Source organism: Zalophus californianus, chromosome 1 (genome assembly GCF_009762305.2).
Source record: "Zalophus californianus isolate mZalCal1 chromosome 1, mZalCal1.pri.v2, whole genome shotgun sequence".
Taxonomy (NCBI): Eukaryota; Metazoa; Chordata; class Mammalia; order Carnivora; family Otariidae; genus Zalophus; species Zalophus californianus.
Genome location: NC_045595.1, coordinates 197194379 through 197217237, shown reverse-complemented (window position 1 = coordinate 197217237; position 22859 = coordinate 197194379). Strand labels below are relative to the sequence as shown.

Sequence of the window (22859 nt, the reverse complement as noted above, 5' to 3'; positions counted from 1 at the left end):
TCTTATTTTTTTAAATATCCATTTAATAAATTCTATTTTAATAACACAAGGTGAGAAGTTTTCTTTCTTTTTTTTTTAAGATTTTATTTATTTATTTGAGAGAGAATGAGAGAGAGAGAGCATGAGAAGGGGGAGGGTCAGAGGGAGAAGCAGACTCCCCGGCCCCCGAGCAGGGAGCCCGATGTGGGACTCGATCCCGGGACTCCAGGATCATGACCTGAGCCGAAGGCAGTTGCTTAACCAACTGAGCCACCCAGGCACCCAAGAAGTTTTATTTCTTAAAGTAAAATTACTTGCTTGAAAATTTTGATATATAATTTAAAATAGCATTGTGGTTAGTTTTGTGTCATCTTGGATGGGACAGAATGTCCAGATATGTGGTCAAACATTATTCTGGATGTTTCTGTGAAGGTGTTTTTGGATGAGGTTAACATTTAAATGGATGGACTTTGAGTAAAGCCGATTGCCCTTCATAAGGTGGGTGGGCTTCCTCCCATAAGCTGAAGGCCTGAACAGAACAAGAGACTGACCTCCCCTGAGCAAGAGGGAATTCTGCAGCAGACAGCCATTGGCCTTGAACTGCAGCACTGGCTCTTCCTGGGTCTCCAGTCTGCTGGCCCACTCTGCAGATTTTGGACTTGTCTGCCTCTTTAATCCCATGAGCCAAGTCCTCAAAATAAGTCTTTTCATTTATATCCACTTCCTATTGGTTCTGTTTCTCTGGAGAACTCTAATACAAGCATCATAAATGTATTAAGTAATAAATTAATTTGGGGGTGTCTACTTTAATACAAGTGTGCTTTGTGTCTTAGGAGTTCTTTTTGGAGGTTCAGCGATACACTGTAAATTTTTTTAAATGTTCCATAGTCATTTATGTCCCAAGAATAATGACCTAGAACAACCTTATGTAGTCAATCACTCCCCTTTAAACCTTAACAAACACCCTCCTCTGAGCCATGCCTACATCTCAAGGACAATGGATAGTCTTCCTTATCCTTTTCACACAGCCTTCCCTTGGAGGGGAGGTGTGCACAGGAGTGGAGGCTCTGTCTCCTCTCCATTAAAATTCTCTCCAATCTTCAAGGCCTCTCCTAAGTCTCACCACTTCTAGAAAGTTCTCCTGTCAGGGCACCTGGGTGGCTCAGTCAGTTAAGCGTCTGCCTTCAGCTCAGGTCATGATCCCAGGGTCCTGGGATTAAGCCCCACATAGGGCTCCCTGCTCAGCGGGGAGCCTGCTTCTCCCTCTGCCTGCCACTCCCCCTGCTTATGCTCTGCCTCTCTCTCAATTTCTCTATCAAATAAATAAATAAATAAGTATCTTTTAAAAAAAAATTCTCCTGTCAAAGCTCTTAAGTAACATCTTGACAAAATCCACTTTGATAAAATTAAATAGCCTTGTATGATTTTTCACATTTGATAGTTTTGTGACAACATTCTCTCCTGGTTCTCTTCTCTGATGCTCCTTTCCTGTTTCCTCTCCTCAGACTGGCCACTGACTTTTAGTGTCTTATAGAAAGATGAGGGTTGGGCGCCTGGGTGGCTCAGTCGGTTGAGCGACTGCCTTCGGCTCAGGTCATGATCCTGGAGTCCTGGGATCGAGTCCCGCATCCGGCTCCCTACTCAGCGAGGAGTCTGCTTCTCCCTCTGACCCTCTTCCCTCTCGTGCTCTCTATCTGTCATTCTCTCTCTCCCTCTCAAATAAATAAAATAAAATAAAATAAAATAAAAAAAGAAAGATGAGGGTTCTGTGGTCATAAATGTTTGGGAAACACCCAGTTAGTAAGTTAAACAGGGGTGCCTGGCTGGCTCAGTCGGTAGAACATACAGCTTTTTTTTTTTTTTTAAGATTTTATTTATTTATTTGACTGAGAGAGAGAGAGAGAGCACAAGCAGGGGAAGAGGCAGGCAGAGGGAGAGGGAGAAGCAGACTCCCCACTGAGCAGGGATCCTGATGCTGTGCTCCTTCCCCAGACCCTGGGATCATGACCCACCCCAAAGGCAGATGCTTAACCAACTGAGCCACTCAGGTACCCCAGATCATGCAACTCTTGATCTCGGGGTTGTAAGTTTGAGCCCCATGTTGGATATAGAGATTAAAGATAAAATCCATGAAAAAAAAAAGAGTTAAACAAAACTCTCTATTGTAGGAGTTATTAGAGCCTTTAGCATGCTGAGGAGCACTGTGACTCTCCAAGGGGAAATATAACTTAGAGTATGAACAATGGAGTAGAGTAAAAGAGGAAAAAGCCCAAGGGAAAGTTCTGTAGAAGACTGAGAAGAAGTAATCAGAGAAACAAGAAAAACTAGGACAGAATGATGTCATGGAAGTCAGGGGTGGGTACACTTTCAAGGAGGGAGCGTCAACAATATTGGATGTTCCAGAGAGGTCAAGTAAGGTTTTAACTGAAAGTAAGCTGGAAATTTAGAGACTAGTAAATCATTGGTGATACAATGATAGCAATTTCAGTGGCATGGGAAAGGAGCACTTTGCGGTGGGCTGAATGGTCACTACAAAAACGGAGACAAATGCAGATCCCCAATTTAAGAATTTTATTACAGAATCACAGTGAGCTTTTTTCCCACTGCAATTGTAGAGACTTTAACATGTTTGTAGCCCATGATTGGAGAGCTAGTAATAAAGATAAGTTGAAGATAGATAAGGGAGGATGAAACAAAGGACCCAAGGAGACTGGTGGAATGTCATCCTGAGCACAGGAAGAAACTAGCTTTCGGAGGGAGAGATGGCTCTTTGGTTCAGGAGGGAAATTGCTAAGGGTGAACACGAATGTGCACAGGCTTCAATTCATCTGCCTCACTCCTTCATGAGGTACCCTCTCACAATACACTCTGATTATATTTATTTATTTATAAGATTTTATTTATTTATTTGAGAGAGAGAGAGAGAGAGGCAGAGGGAGAAGCAGACTCCCCACTGAGCAAGGAGCCCGATGCGTTCAAGTCCTCCCCCTGCCCCCAGAGGGCTCCCACTGCTCTTTGAACACCATGGGTGTTTGCATCCTCCATTCTCTCTCTCTGAAATCCCCTCCTTCCAACGCTCCCCTGACAAATGGGGAACTTCCACAGATAACTCAATGCCCCACTCAAACATTATGAAAGGCAAAGCCTTCCCCAACCCCTTCTATCCTTCTGTACATAGTTAGTCCTTCTTCTGATACAGCACTTTTATAAGCCTTTATTATTTTTTATTACAAACTATCTTTTACATATCTGTGTCTTCCACTGAATAGCATTAGGAACATGACAATGTTAGGAACTGTTTGACATATTTCATACTTCACACACAATAAGAGATAATTAAATGTCTGTTGCAAACAAAACTAAACATGTCTTCAAATGAGATGTATCAACTTTTTTAGTACATTTTATATATACTATAAACTATATTTACATAGAGCATGAAAGATATTTTAAAGATGGTATAAACTACGTATCTTTGTAATTTAGCACACCCCCTGGCATACTAGACCCACAAATACTAGTTGAATTAAAATACAGTATTAGGCTCTAGTGATACTTTAATAATTCTTTGATAATACTAAAGTTTATAGTCTCTTTGCACAAAAATCTAAAAGTAACTTTCACATGGCATAACTCTAAACTACCCTCACTCTAACTACATATAAAAGGAAAAAAATGACATATTTTAGTGAAACACGGGTGCGTATGAACAGTTATTCTTCAGTGCACTCTATAGTCATTATTTTAATATTTTTCTCCCATTTAATTTTTTCTCTCACATCAGCTAAAAATGAACACTGAAAAGGGAAAAAACTGCTTCCCTAAAAATAGAATATATAAGTTTCCTGTCTTCCACAAACTGAAGAATTTACTGCAGGCATGAAATACATGTAATTTGCAACCATTTATTTTAATTGGTTGGTTTTCAGCACTCCCAGAACCTCTTTTTCTTTCTTTTCTTTTTTTTAAAGATTTTATTTATTTGAGAGCGAAAGAGCATGAGAGAGAGAGAGCGAGACAGAGAGAGAGAGTGAGAGAGAGCACACACACACGAGGGGGGTGGGGGAGGGACAGAGGGAGAGGGAGAAGCAGACTCCCTGCTGAGCAGGGACCCCCCCCCCAAGATCCTGAGATCATGACCTGAGCCAAAGGCAGACACCTAACCAACTGAGCCATCCACGCACCCCAGACCTCTTTTTCTAATAAATTTTTCATGCCCCTTTACTATCCTGAAACAAAATTTATGGGTAATATAACATTTTCTATGTACATATGTGTATACATATACACATATAAACATATATGCATGTATAAAATTTGGAAAACTAAACATAATGTTCCTTTAATATTAAAGAGAAATAAAAATAGAACAATATATAGTAAAATATTATATATTTCAATTTATAAATGTTTATACATGAGTACATTAGCATACACAATGATGAAGAATTCAGGTATTAGTCTGTCTATACTTAATATGTTAAACTCGATTTAAGAGAAAAAGACCTGAAGCCATTCCAAACGGTACAGGAAAATAAAGAACAGACTCACTGTGGATATTTAGTTATGCATTAAGGCTGTGCAAAAAAAAAAAAATTCTGTTTACAGCTAAATTAATGTAAGTTATAGGCTCAGATAGTTATAAAGTTTTCACTTATATGAACATGCAGTGGGAACTGCCGGATGAAGGATGAAGGGCGAGGGACACAGGGAAGTTCTTCATTTTACAACACTGTCCAGCACAAAGATCCCTGCCCAGCAGGTGTATAGCATCCACCCAACATTGTGACAATCAAACTCCGCAACACTCCCTGGGGCAGCAGCACCCACTGGTAGTTCCCCATCAAATTCCTTGAACCCACATTCAGCTAATAGAAACCTGAAAGCTTTGCGTTACAAACTATTACAAACTGAGTATTCTCCACTTACACAGCTGATGTCACATGGCCTATAAAGCTAATATTTTAAGGGTAAACCTATGATCTCCCATGTTCCACTGGTGGTAATTGTTCTCACGATAAAACTACGAAAGGAGGTATTGGGGAGGACACAGGGTTTATTGAGACCTTTTTGGTATAGTTTGGTGACTTTTCAATTCTGTAATTTTCTCTCACCTCTTTTGATTTTTAATTACTCCCTGCTCCAAATCTGAGCCCAATATAATTCTGCCTACTCACAATATGCTGTATTTCCAAGGATAACATTTTCAGCTAAGAAACATTTAACCAATTTTGATCATCTAACTGGGATACTTGGTGTCTCTTAAGTTTTCTTTTTGGTCAAGAATAGTATGCCCAAAGATATTTCTTTCTTTCTTTCTTTCTTTCCAGGCATGTTCTCCCACATACTTAAATGATTTTAAAGCTCTCTGATCCAAATCTTTTAATAAAAATCTTTGAAATGGCAAACATATCGTGAAATCTTAACCCAGTTTTCGTTACCTTCAAAGATATAACGCAGACACTCATAATTAAACTGCAAGTGCCTGAAGCCTAATTAGGAATCTTGGACTCAACATTCTGAAAGAGTCCCAAATATTTTCTGACTGATCCTGTTCCCATGGAAACTAAAGTTGGGAAGTAGTAAAAGACAGAAGAAATTACAAAATGGTACCACAGAAATTAGCTGAAAGAGTTATTCTTCTTTTCAAAATAAAGAAAAAAAAATCTTTTGTGTCCTACTATCAGATAGCACGTAGCAATTTAAAATATAATACATACAAAAAATTTAGGAAGTGTGTGATATATGAAAATATTTATTTTTGCTTATGACAATATTCATGTTTTTCTTTTGATATTAACTTCTAGGAAAAAAGCCAGAAAATTATGGGGGACTTTTTCTATTTCCCTTTCAAATGATCTGTGATGCTACAGTGTGACTAAATTTCATAATAAATCCCTCAACAATATTGGATGAGCTCATGTTTGGATATTTTTCCCATTTAGTGAAACAATATTTTCAGATCATGAAATACTTATTTCGGGCTTATGGCTTACCCTCAGGTTAATATTGCTTTGAATTCAATTTGAGTTGTGAACAGAAGACATTTGTATGTGTTAAGAGACAACCACACATTTGTAGTGGTTATACTACTAAATGTCAGACATTAAATGTCAGAAGGCATTTTAATAACATATTAAGATTTTTAAGCCATTACCCACACTCTAAACGGAATACTCAAATTATTTTCTTATTATGACAGAAAAAATGAGTCATCCTTGCAGTGCCCCTGTGAGATACTGTATGCTGATTCTAAATCCATACATGACAAGACAGAGATTCCCCTCTCTTCTCCTTGTGCCCTTGAACACCAGAAAAGATTGCCTTCCATTTCCCCTAAAAATCTCCTCAGCCTTCTAACTTCCCTTACACTTTCCAGTGTTTCCATCTCCCACATAGGGGGGAAAAAAAGATGGGATTTGGAGTCAGCAGTTCTAACTTCAAGTCCTGCCTCTGTGTCTCCCTAAAAATATTCCAAGCCTCTGCTTCTCATTTATGAAACCTTGATAAAAATAGTTCCCGGTACGTCACAGGAATGTTTACAGGAGAATTAAGTAATATAATTTGTGTGAAGCGTTTGCCAATCGTAAAGTTCCATTCAAATGCTAATTATGTCTTCTTTTTAATCCTTCAGGTTAGCCATAGCTTCACTTTGAAGTCCCTTGGGACTTCTGGCCTCCAGATAACAACTGACTTGGCAAAATTTCTCCCCACTTTGTCTCTTATTTCCCTGGGCACTTTTTCTTCATTGTCTCTGCTATTTTATATTCTTTAACTGAGCACATGCTCCAGAGTTCAGTCCTTTGCCCCTACTAATCCAACCTCTGAGTATTCTCCCGGAGAATGTCTTCTCCCAGAGTGAATCTCCCTATTTTTGTTTACCACTTAAGTACAGGGGATAAGTACAAGAGGATTTATACTTTCATCCTCTTTCCAATGCTCTATAGAGACATGTGTAGTCGGATATTTTGTTGCCTCTTGACATACACAAAATAATCATTCCTTCTCAATGTAAACATTATGATTTCTCTGGTTCTTCAAATTTACAAACTTGAAATTACTGTTTTGATGTCTTTGATGTCCCCCCATATTTAATCAACCACTAAATCTTACCAATTTCTATTTTCTATGTCTTCTGGATTTAACTGTTCCTAAACAATTTTGGCAGCTGCTACCTTAATTCTGTACCTTTTTACCTAATACTTGGGCTATTGTCACTTCTTTCCTTCTAAGTCTATCCTATATGTAAGGCTCAAAATTATTGGTTAGCCTAAATACCATCTTTTGGTATACTGCTTCATTCTTCAAAACTTCTAGCAACTTCCTGACGACTACGGCATCAAATAGAGACTTTATACATAATATACAATCAACTTCATGAATACCAAGCCATTTCTTCCTCCTTTTCAAAACAAGCTCTGTGTTCTAACCAATAAGAACTCTGAAAGAGGCCGTTTAGAATGTAAACAAGTTCTCAACACCATACAAAATAATTTTAGCATCTAAGTATGGTACATTTTTTTTCCCATTTGAAAACAAAATGTTAAATTATGAAGAACTCTAATCATCGTTAAATCAAACCCTCTCATTTTACAAATAAGGAAAACAAGATCCAAATAAAATAGTTTTCTATTTTTTTTTTTAGCTTTATCAAAAACTAAGCAGAACTGACACAATCTTAGGTCTTTGCATCCCAAGCTCCGTTTTATTTATGCCATACTTTTTGCTTCCTTGTAAACAAGTAACCTTTATGGTTTGAAGTATAAGGAGGTCCTCTGACCCTCCAGTAGAGACCTTTCACCTGGACATTTAACTTATGAATCCAATAACGTACCCCTGCCAAATAGACTGGGAACCCTAATTTATAAAATTAATCAACATAAAAAGTGAACGTGATTCTGCCCACCATTTCAGTCAGTGTGAATGTACCCCTGAGTTACTCCGTCATGGAAAATGTAACTGATATTCTTTCAGGTAAAAGATGAAAATCCATCGTCCTCTGGGAAAAAAAAAATATATTCAACACACTCATTGGTGAGGTAACTTTACTCTCTAAAAGAGGTATTTCTGTATCTGATTTCCAAAATTATGTGTCCTTTTATTTTTCTAATAATAAGAAATCAATTTCCTCAAATGTTCCAGCCCATGGAATGAAAAAGGCTTGTCTTGAATGATCTCATCATCACTCAGCAGATTCCAGTATCTCACCCCCAAAGACAAATAGTTGAATGTGTGGAATGGTGCAAGCAAGAGGGACATGGCTTGCTTGTTCATATAGTTAGGACTCTAAATTCTATTCAAGGAATATGATGCAGTCTTGCTTCCACTCTAAGAGGTAATGGGATGGGAGGTGAGGTGAACTCCTGCCTCTACTAATGCCTACATTCTCTTGCTCATGAATTCATGGTGTATTTGGGGAACGTGTTATTTCACATAGAAATCATTTCTGACATAAATGGCTACAATGAGAGTGTGCCTAAGCTCCTGGCACAGGCTCTGGGCGGCTTCGAAATGCCTCTAATTCTTTCATTCTCTCCCCACAACCAGAGTCTTCTTCAGAGAATCCTTAGAGCTTTGGGTCTTCAAGGTTAAAGGAACTATGGGAAATTAAATCATATAAAGAACTCATTTGGAACTTGATATTAAGTTTTAATGACATGAATTTGAGCATTAAATGAATATTTTAGGAAGTGTGTGCAATTCTGAAATGTGCTTGAGTTGGCATGTTAAGCACTGGATATGCCTTTACCCTACTAAAAAAAGCTGAAGTAGTCTCTTCTGTTGTTTGGAAGAGCCAGAGGGTGGACGAAAGAGGCTTGATTGGACCGTCCTCAATTAAATAAATGCAAGAGAAAAACTTTAAATTTTTAGGAATTTAATCAACTCTCCTTTTCATATTCATCTTTTCTTGTCATCGGTCTATGACTCTGACATGTACTCATCCAGTGGGTACTTTTAGATTTTAGGGAATAAAATATTAAAGTCCCTTTCAAAGGAAATGAACTGAAAAGTCCACACCACATTATGAAGAAAAATATTGCTGTTAATGCAGATTTACTAACAGACTTTGTATATAACCCAGGATGTTGGAGTTCGTTAATGACAGCATGTTCAGTTTGTTTGCAGGCATTTTATTTTTCAGTTAGTGTGAAACAGACTAGCTAGATTAAAAAGGGGCCCATTCAGACAGAATTCAGGTTTCTTATACTGGTTAAGATGGTTTAGAGTTTAAGAGAGCAGATATTTCAAGTAGACTCACTTTGGTCTATTTATGTTCTCTTTAAACCAGTAGACCCTAAGGTGGATTGTCCAATAAAACCCAGAGGGCTTAAGAAAAGAAATACTGAAATTTTTATCACATTCTTTTTTTTATAGGTTTAGCTTTTTTACTATGACAAATTTTTTAAGATTTATTTATTTAAGTAATCATTACACTCAACATGGGGCTTGAACTCACAACCCCAAGATCAAGAGCTCTACTGACTGAGCCAGCCACGTGCCCCTGTGACAAATTTTCAAATACACACAAAAGTAGAACAGAACAATAGACTCCATATACTCATTATTTGGATTCGACAGTTGTAAAGATGGCCACGTTTACTTCGTCTATCCTTTTTGTTGTTGAGAAATTTTAAAGCAAATCATATATAGGTATCAATTTTCTTTATTATTTTAGGAAGTATCAATACAAACTAAAGACATATGGCTAAAATAACATTAAAATAACAAATTATAATTCATTCCTTAGTATAATCTATACCCTGCCCTAGTCAAATTCACCTAATATCTTTTTTGAATCAACATCTGCATTTCAGCATTACACTTGCTTCTTAAGCTTTTTGTCTTGTTTTGTTTTTAATCCAGAGCTAACCTGCTCCATATACTTTCCTCCCATCCATTGACTTGTTGAGGAAACCTAGCCAGTTATTCTGTAGAACAACTCACTTTCTAAGTTTGTCCGTGTCTTTAATCTGTGCATCTACCCTCCTGTAAAGAAAAGGTAGCCTGCCTAGAAGCTTGATTCAGATAAAGGTCAATTATTATTATTATTTTCTTGAGGGATGAGCACAAACACTACATAGGGGATGCCACATGCTTCCTGTTGTATCGTACAGTGATTGTCCTACTTTTAATAATGCTAAGATTAATCAGTGGTTTTAGATGATAACAGACTGGTCCTTCCATTTTAAAGGTCCCCATCACATTTTGTCTAATTTTTAATAATCCCATCCTGAACCAATGACATGTTGCAAGGTGATGATGATTAGATTCTGTTTTTCCTATTATGTTTGCACACTTACTAGCTTGACTTCTATAAAGAAAAATTTTCTCTGTCACTTAAGTTTATATGTTATATATATATACAAACATAAAGGAAAGCAGCATGAAGGCTTCTTTAGTTTGATTGTTAAAAATCAGGGTAGGGAGCCACTGATGTAGTTGGTTCTAATGGTGACCAAAGTGTAATGATTATTTTTTTATTTTTTTTAATTTTATCGACTCTTTTTACTGTCTATAACTGATACATTTAAAAATATGTGTGGTATCTTTAAATCAATTGCCTTCAATATTTTTGATTCTCAAAACAGCCTCTAATTTGGCCACAGTGAGACTTTTCATGTTGATTCCTGTGTCCTTTAGACACGACCCCATTAGCTTTGAGAGTTCTCTGGCTTTCTGGCACAACAAAATAAGTGTTTCCAGACTCAAATACACCCAACCCTAAACATGGAATCAGTTGTTCCTCCAAAGATTCCCCGGTCACTGCTAGTGTGGAATGGTATTTAGAGATCACAGTGTGTATGCTCACTCTCATAGTGTTGTAGGATAGATTTTATTATTATTCCCAACTACTCTTTCCCTTCCCACTTATTATCACGTGATATCCAGGGCCTCCTGGCTGGCAAGATACACTTCCCCAACCCAGTTGCAGTTTTGGCCATGCGATTGCTTTGACCAATGAACATATGCCCTGGTAAGTGGCAGCTTTAAGAGCCAACACGTAGTTTAGTCCGTCTCTCACTTTTCCCTTGGCCACGAGGACTGTCTGTCCCAAACGGGGTCAGCTCCTTCAGCCTGGGGCCTGGAATGAGAACAGGACATGCAGAGCTGACATGGAGCCACCAAAAGGGGATGAAAGCAGAAGTCATGTGTATGGTGGCAAACTACTGAGATTTTTTTAGGTTGTTACTTCATTAAAATGAACTGATACAGGTTGTGATTTCATCTAGGCTTTTTTTTTAGTGGACAGAGATAGGAAATATGCAGTTTGGGAACAAAAAAAGCATTAGGAGTTCATACTGATATTTCCAATTCAAATATACATGATAGGACTTTTACTGTTTTTTAAAACATAACACTTGTATCTCTTTTTTCCTTCCCTGAAAATCTTGATATCTATATTATAATTATTGATTTGCATTATCCTGTAGTGTAATTTCAAAATAACACCACTGCTTTCAATAATTTTCATTGAAAGTATATTTGCAGCTTTATTTATCCTTAAAATGAATTCTACTACTCATTGGAATATTATATTCCAAACTCAGACGGGAAAAATTCTTTCCTCCGCATGGTTACATCACTAGTTTGACACAGTAGGTTCATTTCTGTCCATATGTTTTCAATTTTTTAGATGGCTGTTTTGGTGAATTTATCTTTGAAACAAAACATTTAAGTTTACACAACCAAATCTATGTAATAAGTTATTAAGAGAAATCAGTTCCATTTCTGCCCCTTGCCACCCATTGTGAGTGGTTTTCATTTAACCTTCCAGTATTTCTTTCTTACACAAAATAGAGCATGCTACATTATACTGTTCTGCACCTTGCTTTTTTCCTTTGCTATACCTCTACATGGAGATCACCCTCGTTCCTTTTTATGGCTACATTGCATACCATTCTCTTCTTTATTCAGCCAATCTCCTACTGATGGGCTTTTGATTGTGTTCAATCTTCTTTATAATAAAGAATTTTGAAATAAATAATACCATGCCTGGATCATGTCCTGTTTTTTGCAAATACAGCTTTGGAACAGGCTCCCGGTAGTAGAGTTGATGAGTCAGAGTAGACATGCAATTTGTCTACATATTGCTGAATTCTTCTCCATAGCAGATAGATCACTACATAGCCCCTCAGCAGTGAGAATGTCTGCTTGCACACAGCTTCAATAATTGAGGATGCAGATGAGTTATGTGTTTTTGCTAATCTGGCAGGGAAGAGATATTATCTTTGTGACAGTTTAATTTGCATTTAAGTGATGTTGAGCGCAGTGTCATATCTGAAGAACTATTAAAATTTTTATTCTGGGAACTCTCTGGGGTTTGTGTTGTATGTGTGCCATTTTTCCATTTTGTCCTTTATATTTTTATTTTCTTTCCATTTTTAGGGCTTGTTGCATATCAGTGACAATACTCTTTGGCTGAGATTTAGGGGTACAGATATCTTTTTCCCAATTAGTCACTTGCCTTTTGATTTTTGTATGGTATTTTATTTTTTTCAAGCAGATGTCCTTTTGATACATAGTTTTTAAAAGAATGCATCCATGCTTCTGTTATTTTTTGGAGGGTGAATTTATTACTTACTGACATTTAGATCTTTGATTCATTTGGAGTTCATCCTCATGTACACTGTCAGGATCCAACCCATTTCCCCCCCCTCAAATGGCTACCCAATTGTAACAATATTTATTAAGCATTCTCTATGGTTTGAGATGCTCCTACTTTATATATAGATAAATAAGTGGAAAGATACATCTCACATCTATACTAAATTTCCAAATGAACTTGGGCCAGTTCCTGGACTTCATATTCTGTTCTACTGGTCTGTCATTCTATTCATGTGCTAGTCTCACAGTGTTTTAATGATAGAGGTTTTATCAAGTGCTGTAATATAGGGCAACCATTACCTCATTTCTGCCCAAGGGCATTTCTGCTGATTTATTTTTCATTATCTCATTTGTCTGATACTTATTTTATATGTATCTTATAATTAATACAATCTATTGATACAGAAATACATATATATAATTCATTACCAAAAATATATGTTGGGCCATACGCTCTTTTTAAGAAAAGGAGAACAAGGGATTAAAAAAGTCTGAAGAACCAGTGCTCCAGGCAGTATTTTTTGAACATTTCAGCATCCTCATTCAGATTTTCTGGGAGAGTAGCACAATAGAGCTGAAAATCTTAGGATGCATCTAATCTTGGCATTTGCAACGAAAGAACACCCTTGGACCTAGTTGATGAGTCACCTGGATCCAGAAGAAAGTTTTTCACTGCTAATAAGCAGGTGTCAAGATCCCACAAGAAGATATGATTACTCGACAAGAATGCCTAGGAAAACCATCTTTGGTTTGGAAATAAAGATCACTTTATCAGGCCCTCCCCTCTCTTTTAGTAAACTTTTGCCTACTGAGGGACATGGATTGCTAAGCTATCAATTGAGTGGCAAAGAGATTGGACCATGAGGGTGAAGTCTGGAATCGCCTGCTTGTACTCGTAGAGAGTACTTGTACAACTCTCCAACAGCCTGTGTTGTAGTTTATCTCAGGCAACTTGTGAAAAGGTATTGTTGGATTCCTCTGAAACTTTAATCAATGCTTACTAATTCAAGAGGAGCTTATGTCGGGTTTTTGTGTGTGTGTGTTTTGTTTTGTTTTGTCTTTTACAATACAAGAAGGCCTCAGGCAATCAGCAAAATTTCTTAAAACTCTATAGGGCAGACCAGTCTCTATATTACCTTGTAAGTCTAAACTCTAAGGAGGCTATGGTTCATGAGGGAGAAGGAAGTTCTAAGAGCAGTCAAATTATGCATTCATTAGGGAATATTAATTTTACACATGTCCTGGGAGCCTTAGTATTAAAATGTCATTTTACAAAGCTAAGAAACAAATAAACATTAAACTCCAGGTTACTTACCTCTATTCAATTAAGTATTAGAGAATGACTATGTGCCAGGCAGGATTCTAGGTGCTAGAGACAGATGTATTATCTCTGTCCTTGACAAACTCACAATCCAGAGAGAAACACATGTAAACATGGTAACAGTGTCGCCCAGTAAGTACGAAAGAGAACCAGGAACATACCAAGAACACCAGGAGTGTAATATAGTGGGAGACTTCAGCTTTGAGGAACGGATGAGCTGGAGAGGGTTAGAGAGAAGGGGTTTAGACCTTCAGGGAGTAATTGCATTTGGCAACAATGACAACACAACAGCAGAGAAGATGGTTGGGAAGGAGAAATATTGTATCCAAAATGGCAGAGCTGTTCACTCGCTGGCACACACCCACACAGGCAGGGCATGAAAGCACCTGACTTGTTCTGGGACCAAAAGCATTGTGTGGGGCCAAAGTCCAATGATCCACGGCTCCCACCAGCTTATGTAGAATTTTTATCCTATTTTTTTTAATGACATAGCCGACTGCATGTTTAGATTACTGAACAAATATAGACCCTGAGTTACTGTTTATTCCACGGTGGGAGTTCAACTTCTGATTAGAATCCATTCCTATCTTAAAGCGCCTCTAGAGCATTTTTAAAGACATTAGCACAATTCTCCCTTTTCAAATTTAGCACTTTCCCAGTAGTTCAACATGTTCCCTTTTTATTTGAGGCCATTACTTCTTCTTTGGTCTCCTTTAAAAATAGCACCAGTTTGCACTTGTCTATAAGTCTCAGCTAGTGCTGGTGTTGGTCTTCTCGGCATTGGCCCTTACCTTCTGGTCTGGACTTTTTTCATAGCATGAGAGTTGGGATTTTTCCCTTTCTAGATTTGGTCACTGGTTTGGGAGTTTATTTCCCTTCGTTTCGTTATATTCATTTTGTTTCACGACTTACTTTTGTTGGTTTTAACTAGAAGGTAACCCCTGCTGCACTTTGGCTTAAGGATTTTAAAGGCCTCTGCAAGATGTTATCATGAGTCCTATTTGTGAGACATAGCTTTGCATTGTGGTTTAATTACTAGTAAAAATAAATAATAATAGTAAAAATAAATTTTTGCATGGGGCGCCTGGGTGGCTCAGTTGGAAAAAGGAAAGTGAGTGAACTGGAAACACCTAGAATAAAGGAGAAAGACCAGATTAGGCTTTTTCACTCCTTGCCAGCATAAAAACAACTCAGTCCCAAACTGTCCCTGTGAAAAATTTTGAAAACTAAAACAAAACAGAAAATCTAACAAAACAAATAAAAACTGCCAAGACATAAGAGAGAGAGAAAGGCAAAATTCTTCAATGACGAACTAAAACTCCCATCTGTTAAGATCACAAGGTTTCTTGGGGTGCCTGGGTGATTCACTCGGTTAGGCATCTACTCTTGATTTCAGCTCAGGTCATGATCTCGGGGTCCTGGGATCAAGCCCTACTTCGGGCTCTGCGCTTAGTGGGCAGTCTGCTTGGGGTTGAGGATTCTCTCTCTCCCTCTAAACTAAAAAAAAAAAAAAAAAAAAAAAAGATCACAAGAATTCTTGCTCAGGACTGTTTGAGCCAAGACAGTGGAGAGCTAAGAGTGTAGCTCTTGAAAAACCTTCATGGGACTAGGTTCCGTAGTTCTTTGCTTCTCTGTTCATAAAATGTGGGAACAATTTAAAACTGTAAACATTTCCAAACCCTTCACTGGCCTGAGGATTCCAAGAGTCGGGTCCTGTTAGCAGGCATTCATTTGAGCACACACATTCTCTTTCTTTCTCTCCCCTGCTCCCTCTCTCCTCCCCCTCTCTCCACCTCTATCCCTCTGTCTATCTCTCTCTGTGTCTCTGTCGCTCTCATACAGGCATACCTTCACACACTTAGTAACACAGAAGGCCACTCTTCTCTCCATCAAATCTAATCCAATCACCCTCCTAAGGATGGTAAGATAGGAATGAGGTAAAACAGTGCCGAAGGAAGACAAACCCCGTGGGGCAGAGGGGAGAGAGTAATATTGAAAGATGATAAATAGTAGCCCCAAAAGCTAGTTTCACGTTTAGATGTTGGGAGCTGAAGAGAGAGTTGGAAACACGTGTAGTATACACCATTTTTAAAAAGTCCTTAAAAACCAAAGAGATGTTTTTCTCAAATCCCTGATTAAGTTTAATTAACTACATTTCAGATCTGAAACGATTTTCTGTGGGTGAATGTAGATTTTCTGTGGGTGAACGTAAATGTCTAATTTTATATGTGCATGTACATGTTTTCAATAAGCCGTATAAAAGAATACTTAGGAAGTAACGCTGGACCGTTCCAATAACATCTAACTGGGCTCCCCACTTCCATGTCCCACCCACCCATCCTGCCCATTCTCCACACTCCATCCAATGTGTTCTCTTTGAAAGGCAAATCCGATACTCAGTCTTTAAAAGCCTTCAGTGGCTTCTCCTAGTCTTTGGGATAAATTCAAAATCCTAAATCTGTCCCACAAGGCCCTCTCGCCCCCTGGTTGTTGCCTTTTGTCTTCCCCTGTCCTCCATGCTCTGGCCATAAGGAACTTCTTCCATTTCCTGATTTCTTTTGCTCAAGTACCTCTGTGCGGCACTCTTCCCTCCATATCTGAGACGACTTCCCCCCTCCTTCACTTGCCTAGCATATTCTTCTCATGTAGTTAGATAGACAGGTGTCTATATATACGTGTGAGTATTTTATAATAATACAGATACATGTGTATAAAACTTTAAAAAACACATTTTAAAATAAACCCTTTAAATAACAAAAGTGAATAAAACAAACTGTTTATATTAGTATAATACTTATGTAACAGCCTATTATTTGTGTTTGGATAGGACTCTCAGAAATGTAGGAGATCCATTATAAATGGTAATATGAATCTTTAACTCCACTGACCCCAAATATTATCAACAACAACAGGACCAGTTTTCTAAGTGTGCTATACATGTGTACACATTTAATTCTCCCTACACCTACCTCTACAAAGTAAGTCTATTATTGGGATTGTCACCATTACAGGTCAGTAAACCGACACACACAGAAATCAAATAGCTTGTACCAGATCATACAGTTAGCTAGTAAATGGACACAGATTTTAGCATCAGAGTACATGTTTATTACTGCTACACTATGTGATCTGAAATAGAACTCAAAACATACAGTTCTATATCACTATAAATTGTAATTTAAAGGTTAAAGTTAAGGTTGCTCCATGGGATCTAGAATATTCTTGGCTACAATGCTGATTACACTGTTATTGTGCACATCCTAATTTTGGTTGGTGTGATGGTTTCCCAGAGATGTCCACATCCTAATCCCAAGAGCCTAAAACGTGTTATTTTACATGGTAAATAGGAATTAAGGTTGTAGGTGGAATGAAAGTTGCTAACCAGCTAACTTTGGAATGGACAGATTAATCTGGATTACCTAGGTGGGTCCAATGTAAGTATAAGGGTCCTTGTAAGTGCAAGAGGGAGGTATATGGAAGAAAACCAGATTTATAGAAGCCTAGCATTGCTGGTTTTGAAGCTGGAGGAATGGGGCCACCAGCCAATGGCCTCTATAAGCTGGAAAAAACAGCTTGGAAGCTGATTCTCCCCTAGAACCTCCAGAAGATAGCTGCCCTTCCCATACTTTGATTTCAGCCCAGGGAGACCTATTTCAGGTTTCTGGCCTCTAGAACTTTAAGATAATAAATCTGTGTTATATTAAATTTGTGGTAATTTGTTTCTGCACCAATAGAAAACAAATATAGTTGGATTGTTTTTCTGAGTTCTGGTCACGTTAACAGTAACACCTCCCAGGAAAACAGTACCCAGTTTTAAGTTTTCTTTTTCTGCTTTTGCCAAAGAAAGCACTTGACCTAGATTCCGATTCCCCTTTTCTATATTCACCTTCATCTTCCTCAAGGCATCAATCTGGCAATACAGATATACTGGAGTACCGACTCAGTAGTGCTATGGGATGAAAAGGTTATTTTAAATAATGGCCTTTACAGATTTCTTCTGGTCCCACTTCAACAAACACAGCAGCTCTAGCTTCCATAGTTCAACACATCTTCTCTACCAACAATGCCGACCAACCGGAGGAAACCGATGTGATAGAAACCATGGGTAGAGAAAACATATGTAAATGCACATAGGCTCCTCTCACTAAACTGCTCTGGTGGAAGGATAATGAGTATTATCAGCCTTAGGGAATTTGCTGTTCTCTTTATGCTTACTTTCTGTTTTAGACTTCTTCCTTTTGAATGTCATTTCTGTCTCAGTTTTAAAACCGTTATCAGGTCTACCAGCAAGCCCAATCTGACCTTTATGTTCATCAGATAATTAAGACCATGCCAGGATGGAACCAGTCCTCCTCCGCAAAGTGATGATGATGCTTTGTTCTTAACAATGTTTACAGAGGGCAAAATTTTCCTGGCACTGCTTCCCTGGAGTGCTCTTTTGGGTCAGTTTCACCACCGGGGCAGGACTTTGTGATTTTGCAGAAGATCCAGACCTTTCCCTGCTCCAAAGCCCTTATCAGTTGATGAGAGATTACAGACTCAGGCTAAGTAGCCTGGCTTGGGTTCCAGTCCAGAGTTGAGGACCAACTGCTACCAGCCATGTAGTGTCAGGAACAGCACACTGCTCTCATTCACATTCAACTGCTTGGCTTAAGTGTCACCTCTGAGAAATCGGACACCTCACCTACTTAGCATTAGTTAGGGCTTCATGATTTATATAGCAAATCATTAATTGCATCCATCCATTTTTCCACCTACTCCACCTCATGCCCTTCCCATCTGATCAACAGGTGTCTATTTACACCTACTATTAACCAGGCACTTTGCTTAGCACTGTATATACAGTGGTGAGCAAACATGAAGAAATTCCTTCCCTCGTGGAGTTCCCACTTTCATGGTAAAGAAAAATAGAGTTTCACTAAACATACAAGTAAATGTCCATGTATCAACAGGTACACTGAACTCATAGTCCAAATAACAGTGGCAGCAGCAACAACAAAAGTCTTCCAGTCTACTAAGAAAGAAATAAGAATACAGACAAACAGAAATAAAAGGAAAGAATGGAATAAGCATGATATTATATAAAATAGGACTGGGACAAAAGGGTGGTAGTTATATTGGGGATGGATATTAAGAAGATGAGTATGTAATTAGAGAGTAAGAAATACACAGAGTCTTTTTTTTGAATGAAGACAGTGGAAGGAGTTAAGTGCTCAGACAGAAGTCCAATTATCTGTGGAACAAATTCTCAGGTCTTCAAACCCCAGTTCCATTTCTTTCCAGCCTACATGAATGAGCTTTCTTGAGCCTTGGGGGCCACTATATGTAAGCTGAAGATTTGTTCTGTTTCATGCATCTGCTGAGAATTTAAAAAGAGAGAATATTCAAGAAAGCCCTTAGAACAGTGTCTGATATATACAAAGCCTTTAATATTCTGTTTTTGGAGTTGGACATGAAAACTGAATGGATCAATCACAAATAGGACTGTGGAGTGAAACTTAGCCCTGAAAAACATTCTTGTTTTTCAACAACACTCTGATAGCAATGAGCATACCCAATGCCTAAATCTTGGTTTCTCCTATCCAAGCACTAACCAGGCCCAACCCTGCTTAAGCTTCTGAGATCAGATGAAATCAGGGGTGTTCAGGGTGGTATGGTGGTAGACTCACATCTTGGTTTCTAATACCATTCTCCAATAAAACGAACCAGCACTCGTTGGAGAAATGGCTGATCCTAGGACTGGAGCAGGAAATATACAAGATCAGCCTGAAGCACTTTGTGTTGCCAGAAATGAACACAGAGTGCTAAGGAAGCGCTAAAAACAAAGATGCATATATATATATATATGCACATTTTTGTATTTTCTGACATATCCCCCATCATTATATATATAAAGTTATATATATAAAATGCATTATATATATATATATAAAATGATGGTGATATGTCAGAGGATACAGAAACCACTAGAAGAACTCCCAATGGCCAAAGCTGGAAGAACTTTAGTACTAAAATAAATAAAATCATATTGGACTATAATCCAAAGTATAAAATAAATATTCATAAGCCCATACTGATACAGAAGTCATGAGGAAACATCAGAAAAACACCAATTAAAGGACATTCTACAAAATACTTCACCAGTACTCCTCAAACTTGTCAAGATAATAAAAAACAAGATGAAGTCTGAGGAACTGTCACAGCTAAGAGGAGCCGAAGGAGACAGTACTGCTAAATGTAATAGAGTATCCTGAATGAGATCCTGAAATAAAAAAGGACATTAGAAAAAAAATGAAGGACCTTTGAATAAAGTGTGGACTTTAGTTAATAATAATTACCAAAGTTGCTCCACTAATTATGACATGTGTCATACTAATGTAAAATATTAATAAAAGGAGAAAGTGGATGTGGTATACATGGGAACTCTCCATACTATCTTCACAATATTTCTTTAAATCTACTGTTATAAAATAACTGTTTATTAAAAAAAACACACACACACACAAAGAAAAGAAAGCATTCTTGCAATGCCAGACCTTTTGGCATCCTGGGAACAGCATAGAAAAGATCCACACATACTCCCAAATTATTCCCCCATAGGAGTCAGGGTTAGAAGAGCCAATGGTTTGATTTACCCAAAGTCTGAAGAAGAGGTTATTCTGCTCATTCATCTAAGCCCGTGTTTGCCTCTTGGTTATTTCTTGGCTACACTTTCAAACTTAGGGTGTATTGTTTCTATTTTGATCACTGAATAAGAATAGAAGAGTAAAAACCATGTTCTCTGTTTTTAATTAGTGGCAATTCTAAAGTCAGTCTCTTTTAACTGAAATTTAGGATCGTCAACAAAATACATAACTTTCCCAGCAGTTTTGTGACAATTTCTCCAGCCTGTCTCTTTGTTGCCCTTTACCATTACTGCATTTTTTTTCTTTGTGTTTCCAACACGATACCAATTTCAAAATTGCATAATGGTTTTATTGTGAAGATTTGCCTTCTTGGTTCAATTTTCTATAATATAGGTCAGCACATGCCCCTTCACTGAGACAACTTGCACCTTCCTCCCCCACTAAGAAACAAAACTCATATCACGTTGAGTTCAGCGATACCCACTTCGGCAATAAGAGCGTGAGAAAAAGTCATTTTCTATTATGGCATTAGACACTCATCCGGCGGGTTATTTTAAATATTACCAGAACTTGAATAGCAACAATAACAACCCATTCTATTAAAAAAGGGGGGGGGGGCGGGAGGAAAAAAAGAAAGATAAAGGAAAACAAGAAAAACAATAGAAAAAAGGACTTCATTGCCTAAGTGCTTAAGATCTATGTCGATTTCCTCCATTTTCCTAAAAAGTTAATGCGAAGAAAACAAACTAATAGGAAACGTTCCCAGGATTTTAAATCTCATGAGCCCAGAATCCGTGAAAATCCTGTTTAGAACCACCCCGTGAAACAGGCTTTGGGACGTCCCCCCGCTACTCGTTCATTCAGCTTCTGCCTCTTTTTTAACAATCATTCCTGCGGACGTCCCCGGAGGACACAGCAGCGGGCTGGAGTCCCCAGACCAGACTTCCCTAACTGAATATAGATAGATGTGCAGGTGGGGAGGATACAAGTAATTCTGGCCCAACGGCCACGAATTCCCCTCATCCCCCTGCCCCACAAGTGCGTTGCGTTTTACCCGTACAGTAGGAAGCTTCAGAAACCAAGACAACTCTAGCACTACCCGCTTCCTTCTCTGGCACTTCGCGTGTGGCCGGCGCCTGCCTCCCTGTGATGCCATCTTGAGATCCTAGCATCTTCTAAGTAGTTAGTGAGTTCTTGCATTCTGTTCGCGTCCCTGCGTCTTTGAAAACGTACCCGAACTTTGGAAGAAGGTGAGAAACCTGCTGGTGTGGGCTCTTAATTTTCTCCACCCAGAATTGACAAAATCAGATGCTGTTTACAGTAAGCCGAATAAACCGCCCCCGCGCCAGCCTGCGCCCTGATTCCCGCTCGCTGGGTGCCAAGTCAGACTCCCCGCGGCGCACCCGCAGCCCGGGGCCCCGGAGACAGCCGTCCGCTAGCGCCGCGTCCAGGGGCTGGAGGTCTGGGGGGCCGGGTCCCAGCACGCGTGGGTGGGAGGGTGGAGGTACCCCAGCAACTCACAGCCCAGCGCGACCACCAGGTAGCGCAGCAGCAGCAGGAGGAGGCGGTGGCGGCTCCTCCTCGCCATCTTCCCGGGGTCCGAGCTGGCTGCTCCTCCGAGGCCGAGGGTCCCGGCGGCCGGAGCGCGGCAGGCCGGGCGGGAGCCCCTCAACTTCTGGGGCGGGAGCGCAGGAGAGATTCGCTCCGGGGAGAGGAGGGGAGAGGTGGGCGGACCCTGATGGATGTCAGTTTCCCCCTGCCGGGGGCGCCTTCTCAGCGGGCAGCCTAGGGGCAGGTCTGGCCTGTCCCCGGGCTGGGGGTGGGGGGGGACTGGGCTGTTGCTTTTGTGGGGTGAAGGGTGGGAGGGGGAGGGCCGGTGGATGCCGGACGAGGTGTGGGCTGGGTCCTAATGAGGGGGCAGGAGGAGGCGAGGAGCGGAAGGGAAGCCCTGGAGGGCGTCCCCCCGCCCCCGCGCCGCCGGGATTGATCGGCTTTGTGTCTGGTCCGGCGCGGGGCTGCCGGCTGTCCCCGGGGCGAGGAGCCGAGGTGGGGGGGAGGCGCGGGCCGCGGGGGCTGGTGGGGGGGGAGGCGGCGGTGGAGGGCAATTCTGCCTGCCTCGCTCCAACTCCTGTCTTCCTTCTTCTGGGCACAAAACTTTTTGGGTTTTCAGCCTAGGGGTGGAGATTTTTGGAAAATTTCTGGCCAACGGGCGAAGCTGCGGGGGAGGCGCTGTGGGGGAGATGGGGTTCGCCGGCTCCGCCTTGGACGCCAGAGAAAGAAAAAAGAAAAAAAAGCAATCAAGACTCTTGCTAGAAGGCAGGGCTCCG

At 39.6% G+C, this 22859-nt stretch overlaps 1 protein-coding gene across 4 annotated transcripts in view; it reads right to left on the bottom strand.

The window, feature by feature from the left end:
• JAM2 (junctional adhesion molecule 2) overlaps positions 1-22612 on the bottom strand; it is a 60346-nt gene extending 37734 nt beyond the window's left edge. Inside the window, exon 1 of one of the 4 annotated variants that reach the window (XM_027587296.2) lies at positions 22054-22612. In XM_027587296.2, the coding sequence (XP_027443097.1) occupies positions 22054-22120 (67 nt within the window). In that variant the 5' untranslated portion in view covers positions 22121-22612. The remainder of the gene's footprint in view (positions 1-22053) is intronic. The other 3 variants (XM_027587298.2, XM_027587297.2, XM_027587295.2) reach the window with 3 other exon arrangements.
• Positions 22613-22859: the final 247 nt, after the last annotated feature.